Genomic DNA, 20,579 nt, shown 5'->3' with positions numbered 1-20,579 from the left:
CAAACTAATCTGAAGCAAAGTGTAAGAGTGCTTTGAAGAACCTATCTATAACATGACTGAAGACAAGTACTGCGAGACAGAGATGTATCTTATCTAGGACAGGCTTTCTTTCAAGGGGTATGGGCCACACTTTCACTCGCATGTGATTTACACAGATCTCTGCAAAAGCTCCTTTTACCATAGCAGTTGTGAAGCGATAAAGCCGATTAACTCTCCCAGCACTGAGCAGACCAGCTTGCTTCAAGCAGCCTGCACCTTTCCTTATATCAGAGCTGGAGTGAAAAGATGGGCATCAGCACCATCTGGTGGACTTGGAAATATAAAGTACTCAGAAGCAAACCACAACATCATATGCAACCTAGCAAGCAATAGCAGATCAGGGTAAGAGGCAATGGTGTGCCGGAGTATCTTTGGTGGCAGTGATTTTGATATTCTTAAGACTGCAACACTCTGGAGAAGAGGTTTTGATGCCTACCTTTACATAGTGCAACAGACCACATCCCAGTTCACAGAGTTTGTCCAATCTAAAGAGTATATTGCAGAAATTTCCAACTGCTAGCAGTTCTTCTTCCTTCCAACTCAATCTCTTTGCCCGTTACCATCAGACAAAAGTTCCAAAAGAGCCAGGTGGAATGGGCAGGGACTTTAAACATAATTACACTTGAAGGATCTCAAAGAAGGCAAAACCAAATCCAGAAGTCCGGGGCTTTCTCTTCACCATGAATTGATTCACTTCTCTTAAGTCCCTCTTTGCAAGCCAACGGATTGTTTATCAAAATGAAAAGGGAGGTAGAGAAGGCTTCTCAAGGGAAGTGAGAATGTCTCAGTTCAATTAATGCAGGGCTGTTGCCAAACTTAAAAAAAAACACTGTTTTCTCTATCACGCTTAGAACTCAGAATTTAGAGCAATAAATCAAAACATCTATGGTAGAGAGCTCAGGAGTCACAAAGAAGGAGCTGGTATGAGAATAGAAGAATGCCATCCCAGGTTCGGTTCTCTTCCTCTCCCTCCCTCCACCCATGGCTACAAGAGTTTACAAGAGTTCTTCAAGATAAGATTAATGTCCGTGATGTGTGGTTCTGTTTCAACACGCCCAAGACCTGTCGAGCTTTGTCTTGCATGATCAGCTGGTCTTTAGAACCACCACAAGCCACTGTTTTCCAAGCACTGGACATCTAAGAAAGGAAGAGAAGAGAAAGTAAGCACACTGTTGGGAAAAGCTTCTTGATGCAATTTTGTAAATTAGCCTCTCACTCAGGAGTCAGGTGAACCCATAGGGAAGCTTTTGCAAAAAGTTGAGAATGAGTCCCCCAACTTCTCACTGACCGTTGATGTGCTACAAACAACTTAAATGCATAGAGGACTAGTAATTTGGGGGGGGGGCAGGCGGGGTGGATTTACTTGAAAGGTTTCAATGGGTTTAAGCCATGTAATGCTTACTGTCCCAGGGTTGTATCCAACATAAGGTAGTTTTGTTAGAGCAGGGTTTCCCAAAGTTGGGTCTCCAGCTGTTGTTGGACTACAACTCCTATCATTCCTAACTAGCAGCACCAGGGGTCAGGGATGATGGGAATTGTAGTCCAAAAACAGCTGGAGGCCCAAGTTTGGGAAACGCTGCAAGGGCTTTTCACTGCACAATGGAGATTCCCCTCCATCTCCTCTCCCCACATGCCCCCTAAATCCTTTAAGAACATAAGAGCCTGCTGGATCAGGCCAGTGGCCCATCTAGTCCAGCATCCTCTTCTCACAGTGGCCAACCAGATGCCTGTGGGAAGCCTGTGAGCAAGGACACTCTGCCCACCTGCGATTCGCAGCAGCTGGTATTCAGAGGCATAGTGTCTCTGGCAGCGGAGGCCGAACATAGCCATCAATAGACTTGACCTCTATGAATTTCTCTAATCTTCTTGTAAAGCCATAAAATTCCATGGGCATCACTGCCTCCAGTGGGAAGCAATTCCATAGTTTTAACTGTTGTGGGAGTTCCAGCAACCTTGCGGAACAGATGCTAGGGATGCCTAAGTTCTGCTGTGAAATTCTTACATGGAACTGCTTTGTTGGATACTTTGCCCTGTATTGATAGCCCAAATTATGTGTTTCCTAGGAGCCCAAGTCCCAATAGGCACAGCCACATTCACTTGCCCACCCCATCCCTATGCTGCCAAAGGCACCAGCATAATTTTAGATGCCAGTGCTGTATTTCTTCCTTAGCTGTCTCCAAAGCAGGCTCTTTGTAGTTATAAGGCTGCATACTTTACACACACAATTTAAATTCTGAAAAGCAATTCTGAATTCTGAACAAACGGCACGATTTCTTCACAGAAGGAAGTTCGCTCATTTTGGATCATATTTTCAGAGGCATAGCTTGCCAGTCAAGGAGTTGTACAGCTTACTCAAGTGTTGCACAGGGTGAGAGTTGGGATAGGGAAGCAGGAGGGGGCAACTAGTGTTCAAGTGCATACTCTTAACAGGTTGGGGTCCCAAATTCAGCCCCAAACATCTCCAGCTAAAAGGGACCCTCAGATAACAGGACTAAATGGATAAATGGATTGACCAAGTATAAGGCAACTTCCTACATTCCTAAGACCCATTTCCTGAATATTAGGCATTAACTGCTGTAGCAATGCCAGGAAAGATTAATGACCGAGAATCTCAAGACCATTAAAAATAAGTCAAAATGTGGGCAAAACCACATTTGCAGAATGACAACCACAATTACATCTGGCGGTGGTCATCTGTGGTTAACCCCAGTGGTACCACTCCAAAAACCAGGAACCCGAAGACTCATACTGCTGGAGTCAGTGTCACAATTGGGGCTACAAGTTATCGATTTGCTGTGAAATTTCAGATGCCTCACCACAAACTTTTAAGCAGCTTATATGCCCATCAATTCAAGAAAACAACTTTTCAGCAAGGTTAGAATGCGGCTCACACAAAATACCATGGTAAATAATATTGATGTAACCTGGGACTGGAGGATAATCTCTCTCTCTCTCTCTCTCTCTCTCTCTCTCTCTCTCTCTCTCTCTCTCTCTCTCTCTCTCTAACCCCACCTGATTCTTTTTCAACAGAATTTTGTTTTAAAAACTCGGCCCACTTATTTATAACCTAGATTCTGGGCTCAAATTTCAGTGAGTCTACTCTGAGTAAAGATTCGTTGAACACCACCCTCCATCATAGCTGCCAAGTTATCCCTTTTTTTAAGGGAAATTCCCTTATGCTGAATAGGCTTCCTCGTGAGAAAAGGGAAAACTTGGCAGCTATGCCCTCCATGTGTGATTTTGTTTTAAGCTTGCACAAAACAATATGGGAAATAGTAACTAAGCAGACTCTAGTAAAATGATGGAAAAATTAACCATCACAACTCTTCATAAACTCCACAATGGACCTTAATTTATTTAAGAAATGCAAAATCATTAACAGGCGTACAACCATGTTGCCTGGCACTTGAGCAGGGCACAACCTTCACAAAGCTCATGGAGATGGCAGGTTCTGGTACTACAAGTCTCTCAATTCCCCATAACTGCAGCACTTGCAAAGTTTCCCCAGCGGACTGTGCTTACCAAAGGTGGTCTGAATTTGCTTTGGGTTCTCTTGGAAGACGGGGCCTTCTCTGCAGTCACATGCACAAACCCCCTGTTGAGCAAGCTGTTGTCATTCTTGCTGCTTGACGAAGAGAGGTTTAGGGACTGTGGAAGGAAGTTCACAGAGTGCAATCAACCAAAGGGAAAAACGAAAGTTACAACAAACGGCACTGCTGAGATTAACCTGTTTCATTTCCCTCCCAAATCCTCTTTTTAGAAAAAGAAGTGGAGGCAGGCAAAGAAGCAAATATTTAATGTAATCAATACCCCAGTGAAATTGGCTATGATTTATATAAAAAAAAATCTAAACCTTTGTTGGAGATGTAAAGTAGAGGTGGGAACAATGTATCATATGTGGTGGGGGTGCAAGGTGATTAAACAATTCTGGACTAAGATACATGAAGAGCTGAAAAGAATATTTAAGAGTACAATTCTTAAGAAGCCAGAAGCATATCTGATGGGCTTAATAACTAACGATATTCTCAAAGACAAAAAGAACATATTACTCTACGGGACAGCAGCGGCGAGACTACTAGTGGCAAAAGAATGGAAAACAGGAAAAATACCAGAAATATCAGAATGGAGAAGCAAGATTTGTGACTATGGCAATGGCAAAATTAATGGCTTCAATTAGAGGCAGCTCCAAGCAAAAAGTTAAGAGAGAGTGGGAGTGTGTAGAGACATTTATGGAAAAATATGGAAATGGAAATAAATTTTAATATAAACATGAAAGGAAATACTCGCAGGGATACAAGATAATAGTACAAAGGATAGAATCATTAAGTACAAACAATTGTTAACACCACAAGAAACAATAATATAAATACCAGTAAGATCACACATGGGTGAGGGGAAGTTGGGAGGGAGGGAAGAAAGTAGAAGGTGGTAGCTGAAGAATTATTAAGAACCTTTAAGAACATGATATAAAAGCAAAATGATATATGTAATTGGAAACATGTTGATTGATTGTGACTGTAAGCTTTTTATTTTCAAATAAAAATGAAGAAAAAAGAAGAAGAAAGCTCAATTTTTTAAAAATGTAATCAAGTTTCTCTTATCTTTCTGTAATGGTGCAGGCTTCCTAGAGAAAAAGAGGACTTTGTAATCAATCACTGGGGCAGTGATCAGAACAATAAGCCTGATAGCCTAATGCTGTGCAGTCTAGCATCAAATTCGGCAGTGGGTCTCTGTGACTAAGAAACTCCGTAACTATTACTGTGGAATAATGGGAAAACTCAACCTTTGGCGTTGCTCCACTGTTAATTGTCATGGACACCTGCTGGCAAGGAGGTTAGGCAACACGGCTGATGGATAACAGTATCATGCGTATTGTTCCAATCGCTGCACAAGTGAGTCATAGAACAAGGGCAGTTTCCCCCCCCCCCAAAAAAAAACCCACAACCATTTACACCATGATGGAAGGGTAAAAGATAAGGTTGCCTGCTGGTCACAGAAAACAATAGCTTCTACGGACTCCCAGTGGTTTCAACTTTCTAGTCACAATGCATGTGGAGAAATACTTGAACATTTTTGGCAGGTTAGAAGCTGGGTATCTTAGCAAATTGTGCTGTCTGTGTCGATTGGACTTGAGCCTTACACAGCCCCTTGGTAGGCCCAGGAGAGGCAGTGTGAACCCTCACAAACTCCTCCCACACCATGTAGCGTGTTGTGTGAACAGTGGTGTGGGTAGAAGAGGAATGGTGGCCATAGGAAACTGCGGCTCCAGGATGCTTTCAGAGCTGGAGCAACATCACCTGCCGGAGCACCAAAATAACGGACAGACCTTTCTTGTTCCGGCAAGCGAAGAAGGCGAGGGAAAAAAATGGTTTTCAAGTTTTACAGTAGAAGTCGGGAGGGAAATAATTAAGCAGAATACTGTCCTTGGATGGGGTTCCTGCAACGTGCTTGCAATTTAAATGCCAACGCTTATTTGCAAGGTTGCTTCCATTTTAATTAAAAGCTAAAGGTTGCAATTCAGCAGGCTAAAGTGCTTTCATTAAATCTCAGTGTTTTAAGAAGTTTAACCTGTACAATCAGGAGTACCGCGTTCAATGGAGCGTACTCCCAGGTAATTCTGCACAGGGCTGAAGTCATGCAACTCCAACATGGTAACCACTACACCTGCCTTTGCCAGCTCACTATCCTATGACTGACAGCTGATCCTAATTAGCTGAGGGTTGTGTTGTTGCTGTTTTTTTAAGAATCTCAGGATTCTGTTAACAGGCCCATTGCCCAAGTCTACCCAGTGAACAAGCTGGAGCAGCCAGGTCTCCCATCCTCCAAGAATCATAAATGTGAAAGTCAACATTGTGTAAATGTTACACAAATGAGAGGGTGTAGTGCACTGGAACACTTCAGAGTTCATCTTATTTGGGGGGGGGGGGAGAGCAGTATTAAAACTTTTTCTCTGACTCACCAACCTAGAAGTTATATGTGAAGTGTTTTCAGTGACAAGGGAGCATTAAATAGTCCTGCTTGGTCTTAAATGGTACAATCTAAAATTCCAATCCCTGCTTCTAGGAAATGTGTAGTATGCTTTTTAAGATGTTTAAGCTATAATGCTTAAGCACACAACCAGGATTAAATCTAACTGAACTCAATGGGATATGTATTTATGAGAAAATACGCATACATACACAATTCAGAAGCACACCAAAGTTCCACCCAAGGGCACAGTTGGACAACAATGCATATGGATTCATCAGAGGTAGCCAACACGACACCCTGCAGATGTTGCTGGACTCCAGACTCCCCCAGCCAAAATGGCCAATGATCAGGAATAATGTGGGTTGTAGTTCAAAAGATCTGGAAGGCATCATATTAGCTGCACCTTACTAGTAGATGTTCCCAAACTGCTTAGCTGCCGAACTAATTGGCTCCCAGATGCTGCAAACCCAGAAGTGTGTGTTCCAGTTTGTGACACAGCTTCTGCTTGAGTGGAGGAAGCTCCTGCAGCCAATCGGAAGCCGCGCCTTGGTCTTTGAAAGTTTTTGGGAGTCGAATGGACTCCCGGAATGGATTAAGTTCGAGAACCAAGGTTCCACTGTAAATATGTCACAAGGAAATGGGTTGGCTTTACCAGCTCCCAAAGCGTTCTTTTTTTCAGCACCATTCCTAGACTTGCTTCATCTTATTCTCTCACGCAAATGCGTGTTTTCCCCCATTTCCCCCCCCCTCTTATGAGCCAATTGCCCAGCAGATTTTCACCACCCTTTTTACCTGCAACAACCTGAGCCTCTCATCGGCAGACTGCCACGGCATGGTTGCTAAAAGCAGCATGGGCCAAATGCAGCCTTGCTGCAACTCTACAGAGGTTAACTGTTTTACAGCATGCATGAGAAAAGCCGTTGCCTACCGGTTTGTACTGCTGCACAACTGCACCCCCCGTTAGCAAGCAAAACATTGATTATTGTAGCAGAATTAATGAGGGTCAGACATTCAGCAATTGTTTTTAAAAGTCATATGGGATTTGTCGCAATTAAAAACAAACCTAGAGTTCCAAGGTATTCATTAGCATGGACAGGCTAGTCACTAACATGCCACTTGCAGAAATGAGTGCCCACCAAGGGTTGCTTCACAAGGAAACAGTTTGTTTAAATTCCCAGATTCTAGTACTGAAAGTACTTGCAATGTACTAAGCACATGTCTCTGAAATGAGTCAGCCTGGCTGCTCCCACCTGTCAGCGAAGTCAAAGCTGCGATTGATAAGCAAGTTGTTTGGACACCGGGCGGTAGAAATGCCTGAGGTCCTAATGAGCTGCTTTCCACCTCCCCTTTAGTGCACTTTCCTTGCTTCTGGCTGATTTTTTTAGTAGTCCTTGGAATCTACAGTGTTTGCCCTTTCTTTTCCCCTAGCAACCAGAATGCAGTGTTCCTGTGGTAGGGTCATCTGAGATCAGGTACTCCCTAGAACCTGTTTTCTGTGAATAAGTGTGGGTGAGTGTTCAAGAATCCCCTCCTTAAATGGCAAATCTAAGTTGTGAAAACTCTGCAAATAAGCTTAGACTGTGCAGAAGCTAAAGACCAGGCACTCTTTAAGAATTCACTTTGGTTTAGGATTGGCATTGGAGAAAACAGGGTTCATGTGCCTTTCACTGTTGTACTTTCCACAATCAGGAAAAGGAGGAGCAATGATGACTGTACTCTAATTTCACATTATGTCATTTACCCAAGGCAGCCATTTTTTGATTGGCACCCTCACTACTATCTTGAAAATATCCAACAGATGTTTTTTCTCTGACCGACTGCAAAGAATTCAGCTTAAGACATTTTGTATTCAAATGCACTACCACTGAGCTATGGCCTGCCTCAGTGCATATCCATTGCCAAAAAAATATATGGAGGTATCCAAAAGCCAAACTAGATGAGACACAGCAAAAGTGCCTTGTCTAGTTTGATCCTCACTGAAACACACTCAAGGGTGGGGGGCAGATTTGATTCAGGTAGCGCTGGTGCAGAATGGGGGACTCTTTCCAATCAAAATGGCAATCTCGTATTTTGTGGGAAGGAACCACCCACTTCTCTGATGAAATCTGCAGCCCACTGTGGTCGCATTCTGGCAAAGGTAACACAAACGCCTGTGAGATATTTGTCCCAATTTTCATAGTTTGGCCTGTTCCAAGCTTTTATATTCAGAACCACAAGGACCAGATAATTGTGGTTTTTTAAAAATGATCTTAAAGAGTTTCTAGCTGCTTAAATCTACTCCCCAATATCACCACCACCCATCTGATTACGACTCACCTGAGAACTTTTGAAGCAAACAGGCTTGGCCGTGGTGGAAACTGTCAGCTTCAAGTCTTCATCCACAATGTCAAGGGCTAGAGATTTCCTGACCTTCTTAATGGGACTCCTGTGCATCTGGAGAGACAAGAGAAGAATATTTAAGTCCCAACAAAAAGCAAAAAGCAACAATTTGGGGATGAAGTAGCATTGTATTCAAATTTTAGAACAAAGGGAGCTGCCGTGAAAGCTTCATGGGGCACCAGTAAGTTATGGAGAACGAATTCATTTGAGCCCACTTGACAGCTGTCAGCAAGACTCCATACTACTATCTCTGCATAGGGACAAAGGAATCTGCCTTCTACAAATCAGACAACTGGTTCATCTAATGTAGGGCTGTCTGCACCAGGGGTGAGGAACCTTCTGCCCTCCAGATGTTGCTGGACTACAACTCGCATCATCCTTGACCATTGACCACGCTCACTGAGAATGATGGGAGTTGGAATCTGGCAACATCTGGAGAGCCACAGGTTCCCTGGCCAAGATTGAGTGGCGGTGGCTCTCCAGAGTTTCAGACAGGAGTCTCTTCACACCTTACGTAGATATGCGAGTGATTAAACGTGGGCCCTTCTGCGTGAAAATCAGTGGTGCTTCACCATAATGATGTGCAAACTGGCAGACCACATACATGCATTGGCTGTTATGACTGCAGCACTGGGGAAGTACAGAGCTAGCTTCAGACCATAACCAATACAGTGGTGCCTTGCTAGACTAATTTAATTCGTTCCACGGGTCTTTTCTTATAACGAAAAATTCGTCTAGCGAATCCCATAGGAATGCATTGAATTTTTTAATTTTTTTTTTTGCCCATAGGAACGCATTGAATTTCAATGCATTCCTATGGGAAACCACGATTCGCTAGATGAATTTTTCGTAAAACGAATTCGTCTAGCGAGGCAACCTCCGCTAGATAAAACCTTTCGTTAAGCGGAAATTTCGTTAAGCAGGGCATTTGTTAAGCGAGGCACCACTGTACTGCCAGTGCAAAGCTGAATTTGCTAGCTGCAATGCCTATGGACAAAGTATCATGCTTGTGGACAAATATAAACTGAGGAAGAATTGCATCCTTTTAGACCCTGGGAAAGAGAATCTGCTGTGGTCCACAATGAATGTCTTATCACCAGTTTTTAAAAGATGCTGCAGCTCTCTTTTTATTTGGGGGGCGGGGGTGGGGGCAGCCAATACTGTTAGCAAATGCTTAGCATTCTGGATGCATCCAATTCTTGCAGAACCCTAATGGTCCCAATGACCTAGCCTGCTCTTACATACATGAGCAGTTACCTCACTTATCTAGTACTGGTCCTCGTGGCTCTATGCACATGCAAGAGGGAGCTCTCAGAAGGCTTGGAGCAACTCTACAGTTTGCAGAAGTACCAAAAGTATTTAGGAACTCCCTTGAGAGGAACCACCTACTCCCGGTAAAAACACCTCAATGAGGCATTAGCCTGCTCAATGGGCACTGAATGCCAACTGAAGGTTTGATGAGCAGGGGATGAAACCCTAAAGAGAAGCACTTCACACTGCACCATTTTCCTGCAGATCATACTTGTATAATAAATATGATACTTACACCCTGTTTCCTCTTCTGTCTCTCTGGCTTCACATCATCTTCTATGATCAGCTCAATACCAGCCTCGCTCAGCAGTACTTCTTTCAAATCCTCTTCCAGGTTAGGCGTTTGAGGCTGGGGTTAGGGATGCAGGAGGAAGAGAAAAAGTTGTGCTTCCAGACTTTCCATCATGAACAATATACGTGACCAGCACGAGAATATAAAATTGTTTCGTAGCCACTGTGTAGATCTCCATCACAGATAAAGGCTCTTTCTGATAGCGCACAAAAGTCTGTGTCTCTAAACTGGCTCTTAGCTAACCTGACCTGGAAGGACTCGCAGAGCACACTTCTCTTCGGACTTCTTGAGCTACATGCTCAAAGACAGCAGCAAAGCCCAGCATGCAGCTTTGAGAAAAGAGCTGTGTGTCTGAAAAACTGCAAGAGCCTTAAAACTATTGGAGTGCAATAGCCTCTGAATATTTATCCTCCTTACGAAGAACCAAAAAATGTGGCAAGATCAAGCCCCCATAACCTTATTGCATAGCTTGACTGATATAGCACCCATAGCAATTTAGGAAAAAGACACATCTAAAAATAAGGAAATTGTGTGATTCCTTAATAGAGAAAAATACAATAAAATGGCAGCCTTAAAATGCTTGGGCTTGCTGAGAGCCATAATGAAACTGAAAGCTGCTGGTTTGGACCTACTTTGTTAACCTATAAAAAAATCAGCATTGTTCAGACAAGCAGAGCACCATCTCATAGGCCAAAAAAACCTGACAGGTTGAATCTAGCTGACAGTCTAGAAATCTGCTAATCTTTTAATTTTCGTGTGAAGCATCATTTCATTCTATACTAATATAAGGATATTTCTGCTGAATGCTGGCTTGGTGTTTTTGCTTAAGATGGGGGACTTGATCCAGAATTATAGCTCTGCGGTCCCAGCAGTAGAAGCACAATGGAATGCAATACAGGTAGGACCCACGAAACAACTATACAGCACGCACACGCGCACACACACACACACACACAGAGAGAGAGAGAGAGAGAGAGAGAGAGAGAGAGAGAGAGAGAGAGAGAAACAGAGACACATACCAAAGGCCTAATTGGTCCGAACTTCTCCAGAGCATTCTTGAAAGGTGTGGGTGTATGAGGTGTATTGTCCGTGATGTACTTCTGATCAGGTGTCACAAATCTGAAAGCACAAAAGAGGAAAGAGGTTTGCTGCAGGAATTTTTAGGTCTTACAGATTTTGTGACTTGTCGATTAACTGTTGTATTTTAATTCCTCCTTGATTGTAAGCTACCCAGACAACACCGTTACTGGGAAGCATACGAGCAATATAAACAGATATCCAAACAATTAAAAAATACCAGCTCACATGCTCTTCCTTGAAGGAAGGTCAGTGGGATTTGCATGGAACGCGTTGCACAGTGGTCCCTCGCCCAAGACCAAACCGCTGTAGCTTCACTGGTGTCACTATAGGATTAGGTGCTCCCAACACTGAACACTAGGGCCAGACATATCAGTGAAGCCTACAGGATACGTGCTGGAGTGAGAATCGGGGGAAGAAAAGACTTACACTGAGTTTTTCTGAAGCAACGGTGTCTTGTCTCTGTGTAGCGGGGTAGTCACTATCGCTTTCTGGCTGCACACAGGAGTAGAAGTTAAAGATGGATTCTCAAGGTCAAGAGTGTCTTGCTTGGTCCAAAAATTCAGGAACTGCCAAAGAAAGGAAATCAGAAGAGTCAACACACATCAGCTGAATTGGATTAAGTAACGGATTGGTTTTCAAATCTATTTCAACTTTGTGTGGTGATTCCTGAGCCCTGGATTTTACATTTTCAGTATAATATGACCAAGGGTAGTTTTCCATGTTTAAACACCTGGCCATAAGGAAGCATGTGAGGCTGTGCTTTCCTCCACCACAAGTGGCTGAATCTGTGGTCAAGTAAGTCCAAGAAGACCTGTAAATCATGTCTGGAGAGTGAGGGTCCAAAGCAGTCTTTGTTATCTCTGACAAAAGTCATGCGACCAGGACACTCTGATCTTTCTTGGATAAAGGTCTTCCAAGCTGTATACTTAAATATGGAAGTGTAGGAAGAGTATCTAACATGACTTATATATAAAAAAAATACAATAAGAAAGCAGGCTCTACAGCAAATTTTGTGTTTCTGTCTGGTTCCCATTGATTTTGACAAGTCAAGTGAGCAGATCTCCATAGAAAAGCCATGTGGGCTCCAGTGAACCATTAATAAATGGAGGACATCACTCAAGAATAAAAGGGTGATTTGCAGAAGATAAAATGTCATGCATGAAGGTGGCCACTGACTCACTCTTGCTGCCCACTCTTTGCACCTCCATACCTGGGAGGGGGAGAATGGCAGCGTCTTGACAGGGGTACTCTTAGGAGTCATGCTGTTGCAGGAGTCCTGGAAAGAGAGGTTGCCACTGGTCCACGCTTCTGGAACAGGCGAGAGTGCGACTTTCCTCTTCTTCTGCCGCTTAAGCACAGAAGGCGGTGTACCAAAGCTCATGTCCGTACAAGGGGAGATGGGGATGAGCTCGCCCTTGCTGCCTTTGCTCAGGTCCGAAATGGTGTGGCCATCCAAACGGTACTCTGTCACGTTCTGCGAGGTGGAGCAGGGCTTGAGGGATGTTTGCCTATCTGGGCTGCTGCTGTTACTTGTAGACAGGTATTCAGGGAGGTCAAATTGAAACAGGTCACACCAACCATCTGGGTCCTGCCAGAATAGGAAAGTTCAGAAAGGTTGGGAGGATAAAACTGCAGACAAATTATGTGGCAGGGCAGAATGAGTGGCAGAATAACTTGGCACGAGTAGATTTGAGCAATTATCATGCATACCAAATGCACGAGCTACGTACTGGAACCTTAGGCCTTGGATATGGAACAAGTTATTTTCAGTGAGATCCCATTCAAATCCATGTGGAAAAGCTAACTTACCCTTCTAACTTAAGGCCTCTTGATTTGAATGGGAACTAGGTGCAAAAAAACCTGTGCCACAATCCTCTACACACTTTGCTTTAAAAAATCAGCACCCAACACTGGGGGAAAATGCAGCATAGCTGGGTTTCGTTTTACATATAAAGGCAACAGAGTTTTAAATTGTCTCAGCCACAAATACTAAAAACCAGTAGAAAACTGGAGGGAGGGAAAGTGCTTCCAAGAACATTAAAGGTTTCCTGCTGGATCAGACCACACAGATATCTAATCATCATTCTGTTCCCCATAGTGGCCAACGGAAGGCCTGTACGCAAGACATGAATGCAACACCAACTTCCCGCTCGTGTTCCCCAGCCGCTTCTGAGATTGGAAGTAGCATCTAGCCACCATGACTAGTAGACATTGATAGCCTTTATCCTCCATGAATTTGCCTAACCCACCCCTATAGTGACGATTGTCCCATGTCATGGAAGAAAAACTCCATAGTTTAACTATGTGCTGTGTGGAGAAGTACTCTTCTGTCTGCCCTGAACCTGCCACCCCATTCAGCATCAATGGATGGCCCCACGTTCACGAAAAGGAAAGAAATTCCTCCTTTGCTGCACCAAGCATAATTTTTTCACACCTCAACTACAACCGCCCTTACTGTGCCAATTCCCTGCCAATAAGGGGAGGAGGGGATTGTTTGTGCTGCTGTTTTGATGCTTTGTATTTTATTGTTAAGTCACTGTTGCAGTGATGATTAACTTGAGATGTTTGTTGGCCCTATTGATATTGGTATTTAAATTGCTGTTAGAGCAGTGGTTCCCAACTGGGGGTCTGCGTAACCCACCCAGGGGGTTCGTGGCACCATTCACGTAACAAAAACTACCATAGAGACATCAAAATTTTCAAAAGTAGGGGGTCCAAGGCTAGGCTTTTGCAAAAAAACAGCACTTCGATAACTGGGAACTGCTGTTAGAAACGTTGTTATATTTTATCCTGTATGTTGCTGTGAGCTGCTTTGAGCATGGCTCTACCAAGGAGAAGTGGCACACAGGACAAATAAACTTGATGGTGATTATGATCATAGCACAAAAGAGCCTATGATGAGCAAACTCCTCAGCCCTGACCGTATTACTGAAATAGACATCAAATCCACTTCTTACAGATTCAATCATGTCCAGAGCTTCTGTAATAGCTGGGGCTGTAGAGGTGCACAAATAACTGCCTGCTTCGACCACCCATGTGTAGTGAGAGGAGCCTTCCTTCAGGTCACTGTCAGGCGCTGTGTTTTCTGATGCTCCCACGATAGTGTCGTCCGCCAGGCTTTCTGGGAGTTGCTCAGGAGGCGGCTTTGGCAGGTATTCTTCATCCGTGGCTACCTCCTGCTTTATTTCCACGGCCTGAACAGGCCAGTCTGTCAACAAGGTTTGTTGCTGTGGAAAGCAAATGAGGATTTGTGTGACTACTACACAACAGCAACAAAAGCAAATCAAGTAAACAGCTGCACTCAAAGAGCATCAAGGCTGCAAAATCAGGTACTAAAATCATGAGTCCGAAACACTATCCGGCAGTGCTAAATCACACCCTTCACAGTAAAAGCACAAAGCCATGAAACATTTCCGAAGCATCTGAATGAGGCCGCGATCCTAACCCCACAGAACAGTTCTTGATATATGAGGATTATGTTGCTAAAGATTTATTTTGAAGCTTCGGTGCTAACTCCTCATGCAAATGAGAAAGTGGTTATGATGCAAACAGTTCTGCCTTCAGTGATTCCAAAACAGCATCTTGGCTACAAAGGAAACTCCTGCTTTCATCTGCCATTTGGGCCCCTGAATTAAAAATGAGTGGATTTTGCAAGATGCTTTACAAATGTAAAACCCAAGTTTGCAACCTTATTCCAACGTACCAAAAAAATTCCAACGTACCAAAAAAAGATTAATTTAAGGCCGTGTAGAATATTGTGACACTATCACTTGGAGGTTTGCCTAAATATATTCTGTTTAATAAAATTTTCAGAAACATAAAAATGCTTTGCAATACCTGGCTTTCGAATTCTTGTGCAGTTTGGCTTTCCTTTCCTTCCACCTCCACCAGGAAATAGAGGGGCTTAGAGTCTTTTGCTTCGCTAAGAAAGCCTCCTGTCTCTACCTTCCTTTTGATTGTGGAATTCCAGTGGTTTTTCACAGCATTGTCTGTCCTGTAAAATAGAAAGTGCACACATATCATTGAAAAGTGAATCACAAGAGGAGAAGCATCCTAGGAACAGAGGAAGCTGCCTTGGGCCAAGTCAGGCCATTGATTGGTCCATCTGGCTTAATAATGTCTACACTGATTGACAGTGACTCTCCAGGGTGCTAGACAGGGCTTTCTCCCAGCACCAGGGGTTGAATCTGGGATCTTCTGCATGCAAAGCAGATGACCACTCCTTGCCCCCCTCCATTTTCTTGTTTGATAGATCAATCCCAGTATGGGACAAAAGAATGCAAAGGACCGTAAGGAACATACCTCCCAGGCAGCAACTTTGCAATTTCAGCCCAGCGGTTCCCCAGAACCTTGTGAGCCTCACAAATGATACGGTCTTCTTCCTCTGTCCATGATGACTTCTTCACCTCTGGGTTCAGGTGGTTATGCCAGCGTTCTCTACACTGCTTGCCCAGCCGGCCTTTCAGGTGCTTGGCTATGAGCGTCCATTGCTTTGTGCCATACTTCTTCACTAATTCAGTGACCTTATGGGGGGGGGGGGATGAATTGTTATTCATTGTGTGATCACGGTGGCAGACTCCATCCTCACTGTGCATTAAATGGGAAAGGGAAAGGACCCCTGGATGGTTAAGTCCAGTCAAAGGCGACTATAGGGTTGCGGCACTCATCTTGCTTTCAGGCCGAGGGAGCAGGCGTTTGTCCACAGACAGTTTTCCAGGTCATGTGGCCAGCATGACTAAACCGCTTCTGGCACAACAGAACACTGATGGAAGCCAGAGCACACAGAAATGCCATTTACCTTCCCGCCGCAGCGGTACCTATTTATTTACTTGCACTGGCATGCTTTCAAACTGCTAAGTTGGCAGGAGCTGGGACAGAGCAACGGGAGCCCACCCTGTCATGGGGATTCGAACCGCCGACCTTCTGATCAGCAAGACCAAGAGGCTCAGTGGTTGAGAACACACCGCTACCTGCATCCCTCTTCACTGCGCATATGTTCAACTCTACCATTCTATGATTCTACCCAGAAGGAAAAAAATTATGAATTCAGTGTAAGAGTGCAGGATTCCATTGAATAGCTGCATGGAGCCTGTGCATGCACAATTACATGCAAAGGGCTCTCTCAATAAAACTGGGCAGCTTCCAAAAGTAGAGTTCCCAACTGGGTTGAGAATATCCAATGTGTGTAGGCTCCACGCAGCCATTGAATTGGGGTGGGGGAAGGGTTTAGATCTCACCATCCCATACCGTAGTGCCATTCAACAGTAACACTGAGACATAATTATATGAGCTTCTGTGCTTGCTACCTTATTAATACGGTACATTGCTGTTTTACAGTTGCCCAGCTTAACAGCCATTAGCGTAAGGTAACTCATGTTTGATTTCTACCAAGCAAACTAAGTTACCTTACCCTAAGGACAGTGCAATGGCTGCACGAAGTGTACAAACACACATTACCAAGTTACTAAAAGTGCAAGCCTATTTTGCTGGAACTTACCAGCACACAGGACTGCAAGCTTAGGATAGCAGCTGATGGTGGAGAGTTAAGACAGCATGATGCTCCATGCGTTTTTAAGGAGGATATTTAAGAATCAAATCAGAATCTTACCAGACAGCTGCTAGGGTTAGGAATCTGTACCACGGACAAAATAGACCCTGTATTTGATAGATGAAGGGTGGCAGCCAATACTGCAGGACCTTTCAAATACTGGGATACCTGCAAGAAGGAATTCCAATTTCTTCAACTATAAGAGACACATGTGGAGAAATAGTTACCTTCTGATCTTCTTGTTTAGTCCAAGGACCTTTAACCAGGACAGGGTTTAGCACCCGAAGCCAGCGATATTGACACTGCTGTTCAGTGCGGTTCTATGAGCAAACATAAATAGGTACATGCTAAAGTGAAGATTCATAAGGTAGGCATAAAAGAGAAACCAAAAGTATCATGCAGGGAGAGGGTTTTGTTTTTGTTTTTCAACTAGCAGCTTGATCTTTTGCAACTCTGCCATATTCCTCTCTGCTCCAAAACACCCCAGCAAAACAATAAGAGCAAAACCTTCCACTCTATTGAAAAACTCCACTTACAGGAAACTGGCTTGCTAGGAACTTCCAGTCATGTCCAAACTGTGTCACCAGTGAATTCAAGAGCTCATCCTGCAAAAAAGCGAAGCCATCAGCTTTGGCGCACAAGTAACGTATACAGTATGTTGTTTCATTACCTAAATTATGTATTTCAGGAACAAAAGAATGGAATTTACCAAAATGGAGGTTTGTGACACCATGACATCATGAGATACAGCATAGCAGGGAAAGGAACAGAGGTTTGACCTTCAACACAGCATTCCAGGTACTTTTATGTACCACCCAGAAAATTGAGCTGCTAGCTAGAAACTAGGTCTTGTGTTGCACTCTGAAGTAGCAGGGTGCTATAGCGGAAAGCAGGATGAACTGGGTAGTTCCATCTTATTTGTCAGGGACAGAATGCCTATTTCGCAGTTGCTCCAGGAGCCTCTCCTCATAACACAATAGCTAAGATGGTGATAAAGGCCCGGTCTTTAACGATACACACACACACACACACACACACACACACACACACACAAGTCCATTGGTTCATATCTTTTTCCACTCAGTTTGGCCAATTTGGGACAAGTAATGCTATATGTATTCCAACAATCTGACATGCAATACTTAAGCACAGAACTTTGGCCTCCGGAGAATGTCTGAACTTGTTTGCATTTAAAAGCAAGTTTCTAGTCCTCATGAAAGTAGGGAAAGCAGCAGGAGAGAAGAGGAGAAGATGGCTGGAACAGGCAAATTATGCATTCCATTCCCATTTTATTTCTTCATTGGATGTGTATACAAGGACTTCTCTAAGGATTTTCAAAGTAGCACATATCACATGTCAGCAAAGCGTTTTCCATTCAGCTCCCCAAGGCCACACTCCCTACTTTCCTCAACACAATCTGCACATGACATACCTCTTCACGTGACCACTTGACTTTGCATCTGTTATCCCGCCGTTCAGATGCATCTGAATCTTGGTAATGCAGTTGATCTTGCTCTTCACTATTGCAAACAAAATTTAAAAGCAAATGGGAAAAGAGAGCATGTTACTATCTCGCTTTACAGATTTTTAATTACCCCCCCCAATATTCTAACACCGACTAGTATCTCCAGCCCATACCTCAGAACCCATTGAAACAATACAATACAATACAAAGGAGAAAGGTAGGTAGGTAGATAAAAACAAATACTTAAACTTCATTCATTGTGAACATGAGCATGTGTCTGCTGGTTTGCTAACAGGACAGGTTCAAGATACTTGTGGTAATTCACAAAGTCCTAAACAACTTGGGGCCAAAGTAGTTTAAGGACCTGACTCCTTATGCTCTACCTCGAACTCCAAAATCTTCTGCACCCATGAGGTTCGGCTGAACTTCACTGGGGCTGAGGCTTTAGTGTGGCAGGCCCTGCCCTATAGAATTTGCTACCAGCAGAATCATAGAACTATAGAATTGTAGAGTTGGTTCAACCCCTACAATGCAGGAATCGTTTTGCCCAACATGGGGCTCGAACCCAGCACCCTCAGACTAAGAGTCTGAGCTATCGATCCTTCAGCAGGAACCACCCAGGCCTGCTTTTAGGTAAGTTCTGAAAACTGTACTATTGTTTAGACAAGCTGCTGCAAAATGAATTTCCCCTTTTACCCCAATCAGTGCTGATGTTTTTGACTGTTTTTACTGTAACTTTTGTACCTTTATGGAAAGGACGGATTACAAACACTTCAATAAAATAATAAATGGCCTTAAGCATGTGCCCTCATAAGACATTTAGTGGGACTTACTAGAAAGTAAGGAGAGTTCAGAATTGCAGCTTTAGGCAGAAATAAAAGGTTAAAAAACAGAGAAGAACAAGCAGTGGGGGAGAAGGTTCCATATATAATTTCACGTTATTTCAAAACCACTGATTCCGTTTGCAAATCCAGCTTCTGTCCTCATCTTTGGAATTGTCTCCCTCTGGAGACTTACCAAAGCACAAGACATTGTTATTCCAACAGATTTTTTGGTAGCCTGAGTTTTGGTAGAACAGTCACCATATGACTCACCAAGTCACCATATGACTCGCCCAGGCCCCAAGACCCTCAGATGTTGTTGGGCTACAACTCCCTCACTCCTGACCACTGGCCTCGCCAGCTGGGGTTAATGGGAGTTGGAGGCCAACCACACCCTTGGGCCACAGGTAGTTTGGCCCAAAGGCAGGCATCTAGGCCACTTGGTGTGCATTGCTTATTTAAGAGTGTTAGACTAGACCAGGGTCCAAACTCCCCCTCAACCATGATGGTCAGTGTCCCAGCCTAATGCACCTCACATGTAACTTGCTGTGCGGCTCAATGGGAGATCCATGCACACGACCTTAAACTCCTTGGAGAATATATAAATGCAACACCAAATAATATAAGGAATGTCATGCTGTCTTTCACACATCATTACAGCAGCCTGAATGTACAGAACATCCCCGGCCGTCTCCTCACAGATACAGTGCGTCTACTCAGAAGTAAGCACTATTGAATTCAGTGGGGCCTACTGCCCAGTAAAGCGAGTTTAGGATGCAGTCATAAGCCATGATTTTTAACAGCTTTCCCAACCACCACCCCCCCCCCCGTAGCTGGACCTGGCAGTCCTCATATAAACAACCATTAGGTCCACCATCCAGGCAATCCCAATTCGAGTCTTTGCCAGCTCGTTACCGGTATCAGTTCCTCTCCTTGTTTTAGCACCTGAAGGCCTCTAAACAAGATGTGGGGGGGGGGGGTCCCGCTCCAGACTGTGGCCCACGATCCCTTTCATAACCGAACTGCTCTTCCTTGCAGAAGTATCAGCTTAATACTAATAATTATGATGAAAAAAGGACAAATGGATCACTAGGGAGAGCAGAGTGACGCTCTTCCTTTCTCCCTCCCGCACCGCTTGGCGCAAAAAAGAGCTAAGTTCCTCTCCCCGCCCTTGCAAATTCACGCGGGCCATTTTAAGCACCTTTAAAGCAACTTTCTCCCTTCCAGATCGCGGCAAATAAATCATCCGCCAAATAAATTTATAGATCTATCCCTGTGCATGCTCCACTACCGTGGTCAATCAGTTGCGGGGGGGGGAGGGGGGAGAGAAAGGAAAACAGGCGGGGAATGGATTTCCCACCACCTTTCCAACCCATCCTAAACGATGCCTCCAAAAACAGCTGCAATATTCTTTTTTCCCGCCCCCCCCGCCTCAAAGGCAACTCACCAGCGAGCCCTGCGAGACATCCTGCCTTTTTTTCCTCTGCGTTCAAATCATACGATGATCAAAATAATAATAAAATGAACTTCCAAAAGAACAGAAAAGGCTACCAGAACTTGGAGGGGGGTGGGGGGGACGGATGCCACTCACGGACCCCCTCTCAATAGCGCGCGCAAGCCAGGCTGCTGCTACTACTGCTGCAAGTGCAGCTCCGTGGCTCGCGCCCGCCCAGG

At 44.1% G+C, this 20,579-nt stretch overlaps 1 protein-coding gene across 1 annotated transcript; it reads right to left on the bottom strand.

Moving 5' to 3' along the window:
* Positions 1–462: 462 nt before the first annotated feature.
* On the bottom strand, positions 463–20,576 carry MYBL2 (MYB proto-oncogene like 2). The gene is made up of 14 exons (XM_035123051.3): positions 20,353–20,576; positions 18,052–18,139; positions 17,156–17,224; positions 16,847–16,939; positions 15,374–15,594; positions 14,909–15,065; positions 14,029–14,298; positions 12,282–12,659; positions 11,498–11,637; positions 11,011–11,110; positions 9,935–10,048; positions 8,326–8,442; positions 3,562–3,687; positions 463–1,176 (listed from the first exon to the last, which is right to left on the bottom strand). Exons 1-14 carry the CDS (start codon positions 20,370–20,372, stop codon positions 1,048–1,050), a joined length of 2,022 nt encoding a protein of 673 aa, XP_034978942.3. The 5' UTR covers positions 20,373–20,576; the 3' UTR covers positions 463–1,047.
* Positions 20,577–20,579: the final 3 nt, after the last annotated feature.

The sequence above is a fragment of the Zootoca vivipara genome, chromosome 7 (genome assembly GCF_965207765.1).
Source record: "Zootoca vivipara chromosome 7, rZooViv2.hap1.1, whole genome shotgun sequence".
NCBI lineage: Eukaryota > Metazoa > Chordata > Lepidosauria > Squamata > Lacertidae > Zootoca > Zootoca vivipara.
This window is presented reverse-complemented; position numbering and strand designations above follow the sequence as displayed.

What these genes read in the sequence shown, in the direction of transcription:
- MYBL2 (XM_035123051.3), bottom strand. Translation starts at nt 20,372, where the DNA reads ATGTCTCGCAGGGCTCGCTG. An exon ending in CACAAGAATTCGAAAGCCAG is followed by an intron (nt 14,299 to 14,908) that starts GTATTGCAAAGC and finishes TGCTTTCCACAG; the next exon opens with CAACAAACCTTGTTGACAGA. An exon ending in GACAGAAGAGGAAACAGGGT is followed by an intron (nt 8,443 to 9,934) that starts GTAAGTATCATA and finishes TTGTCTCTCCAG; the next exon opens with ATGCACAGGAGTCCCATTAA.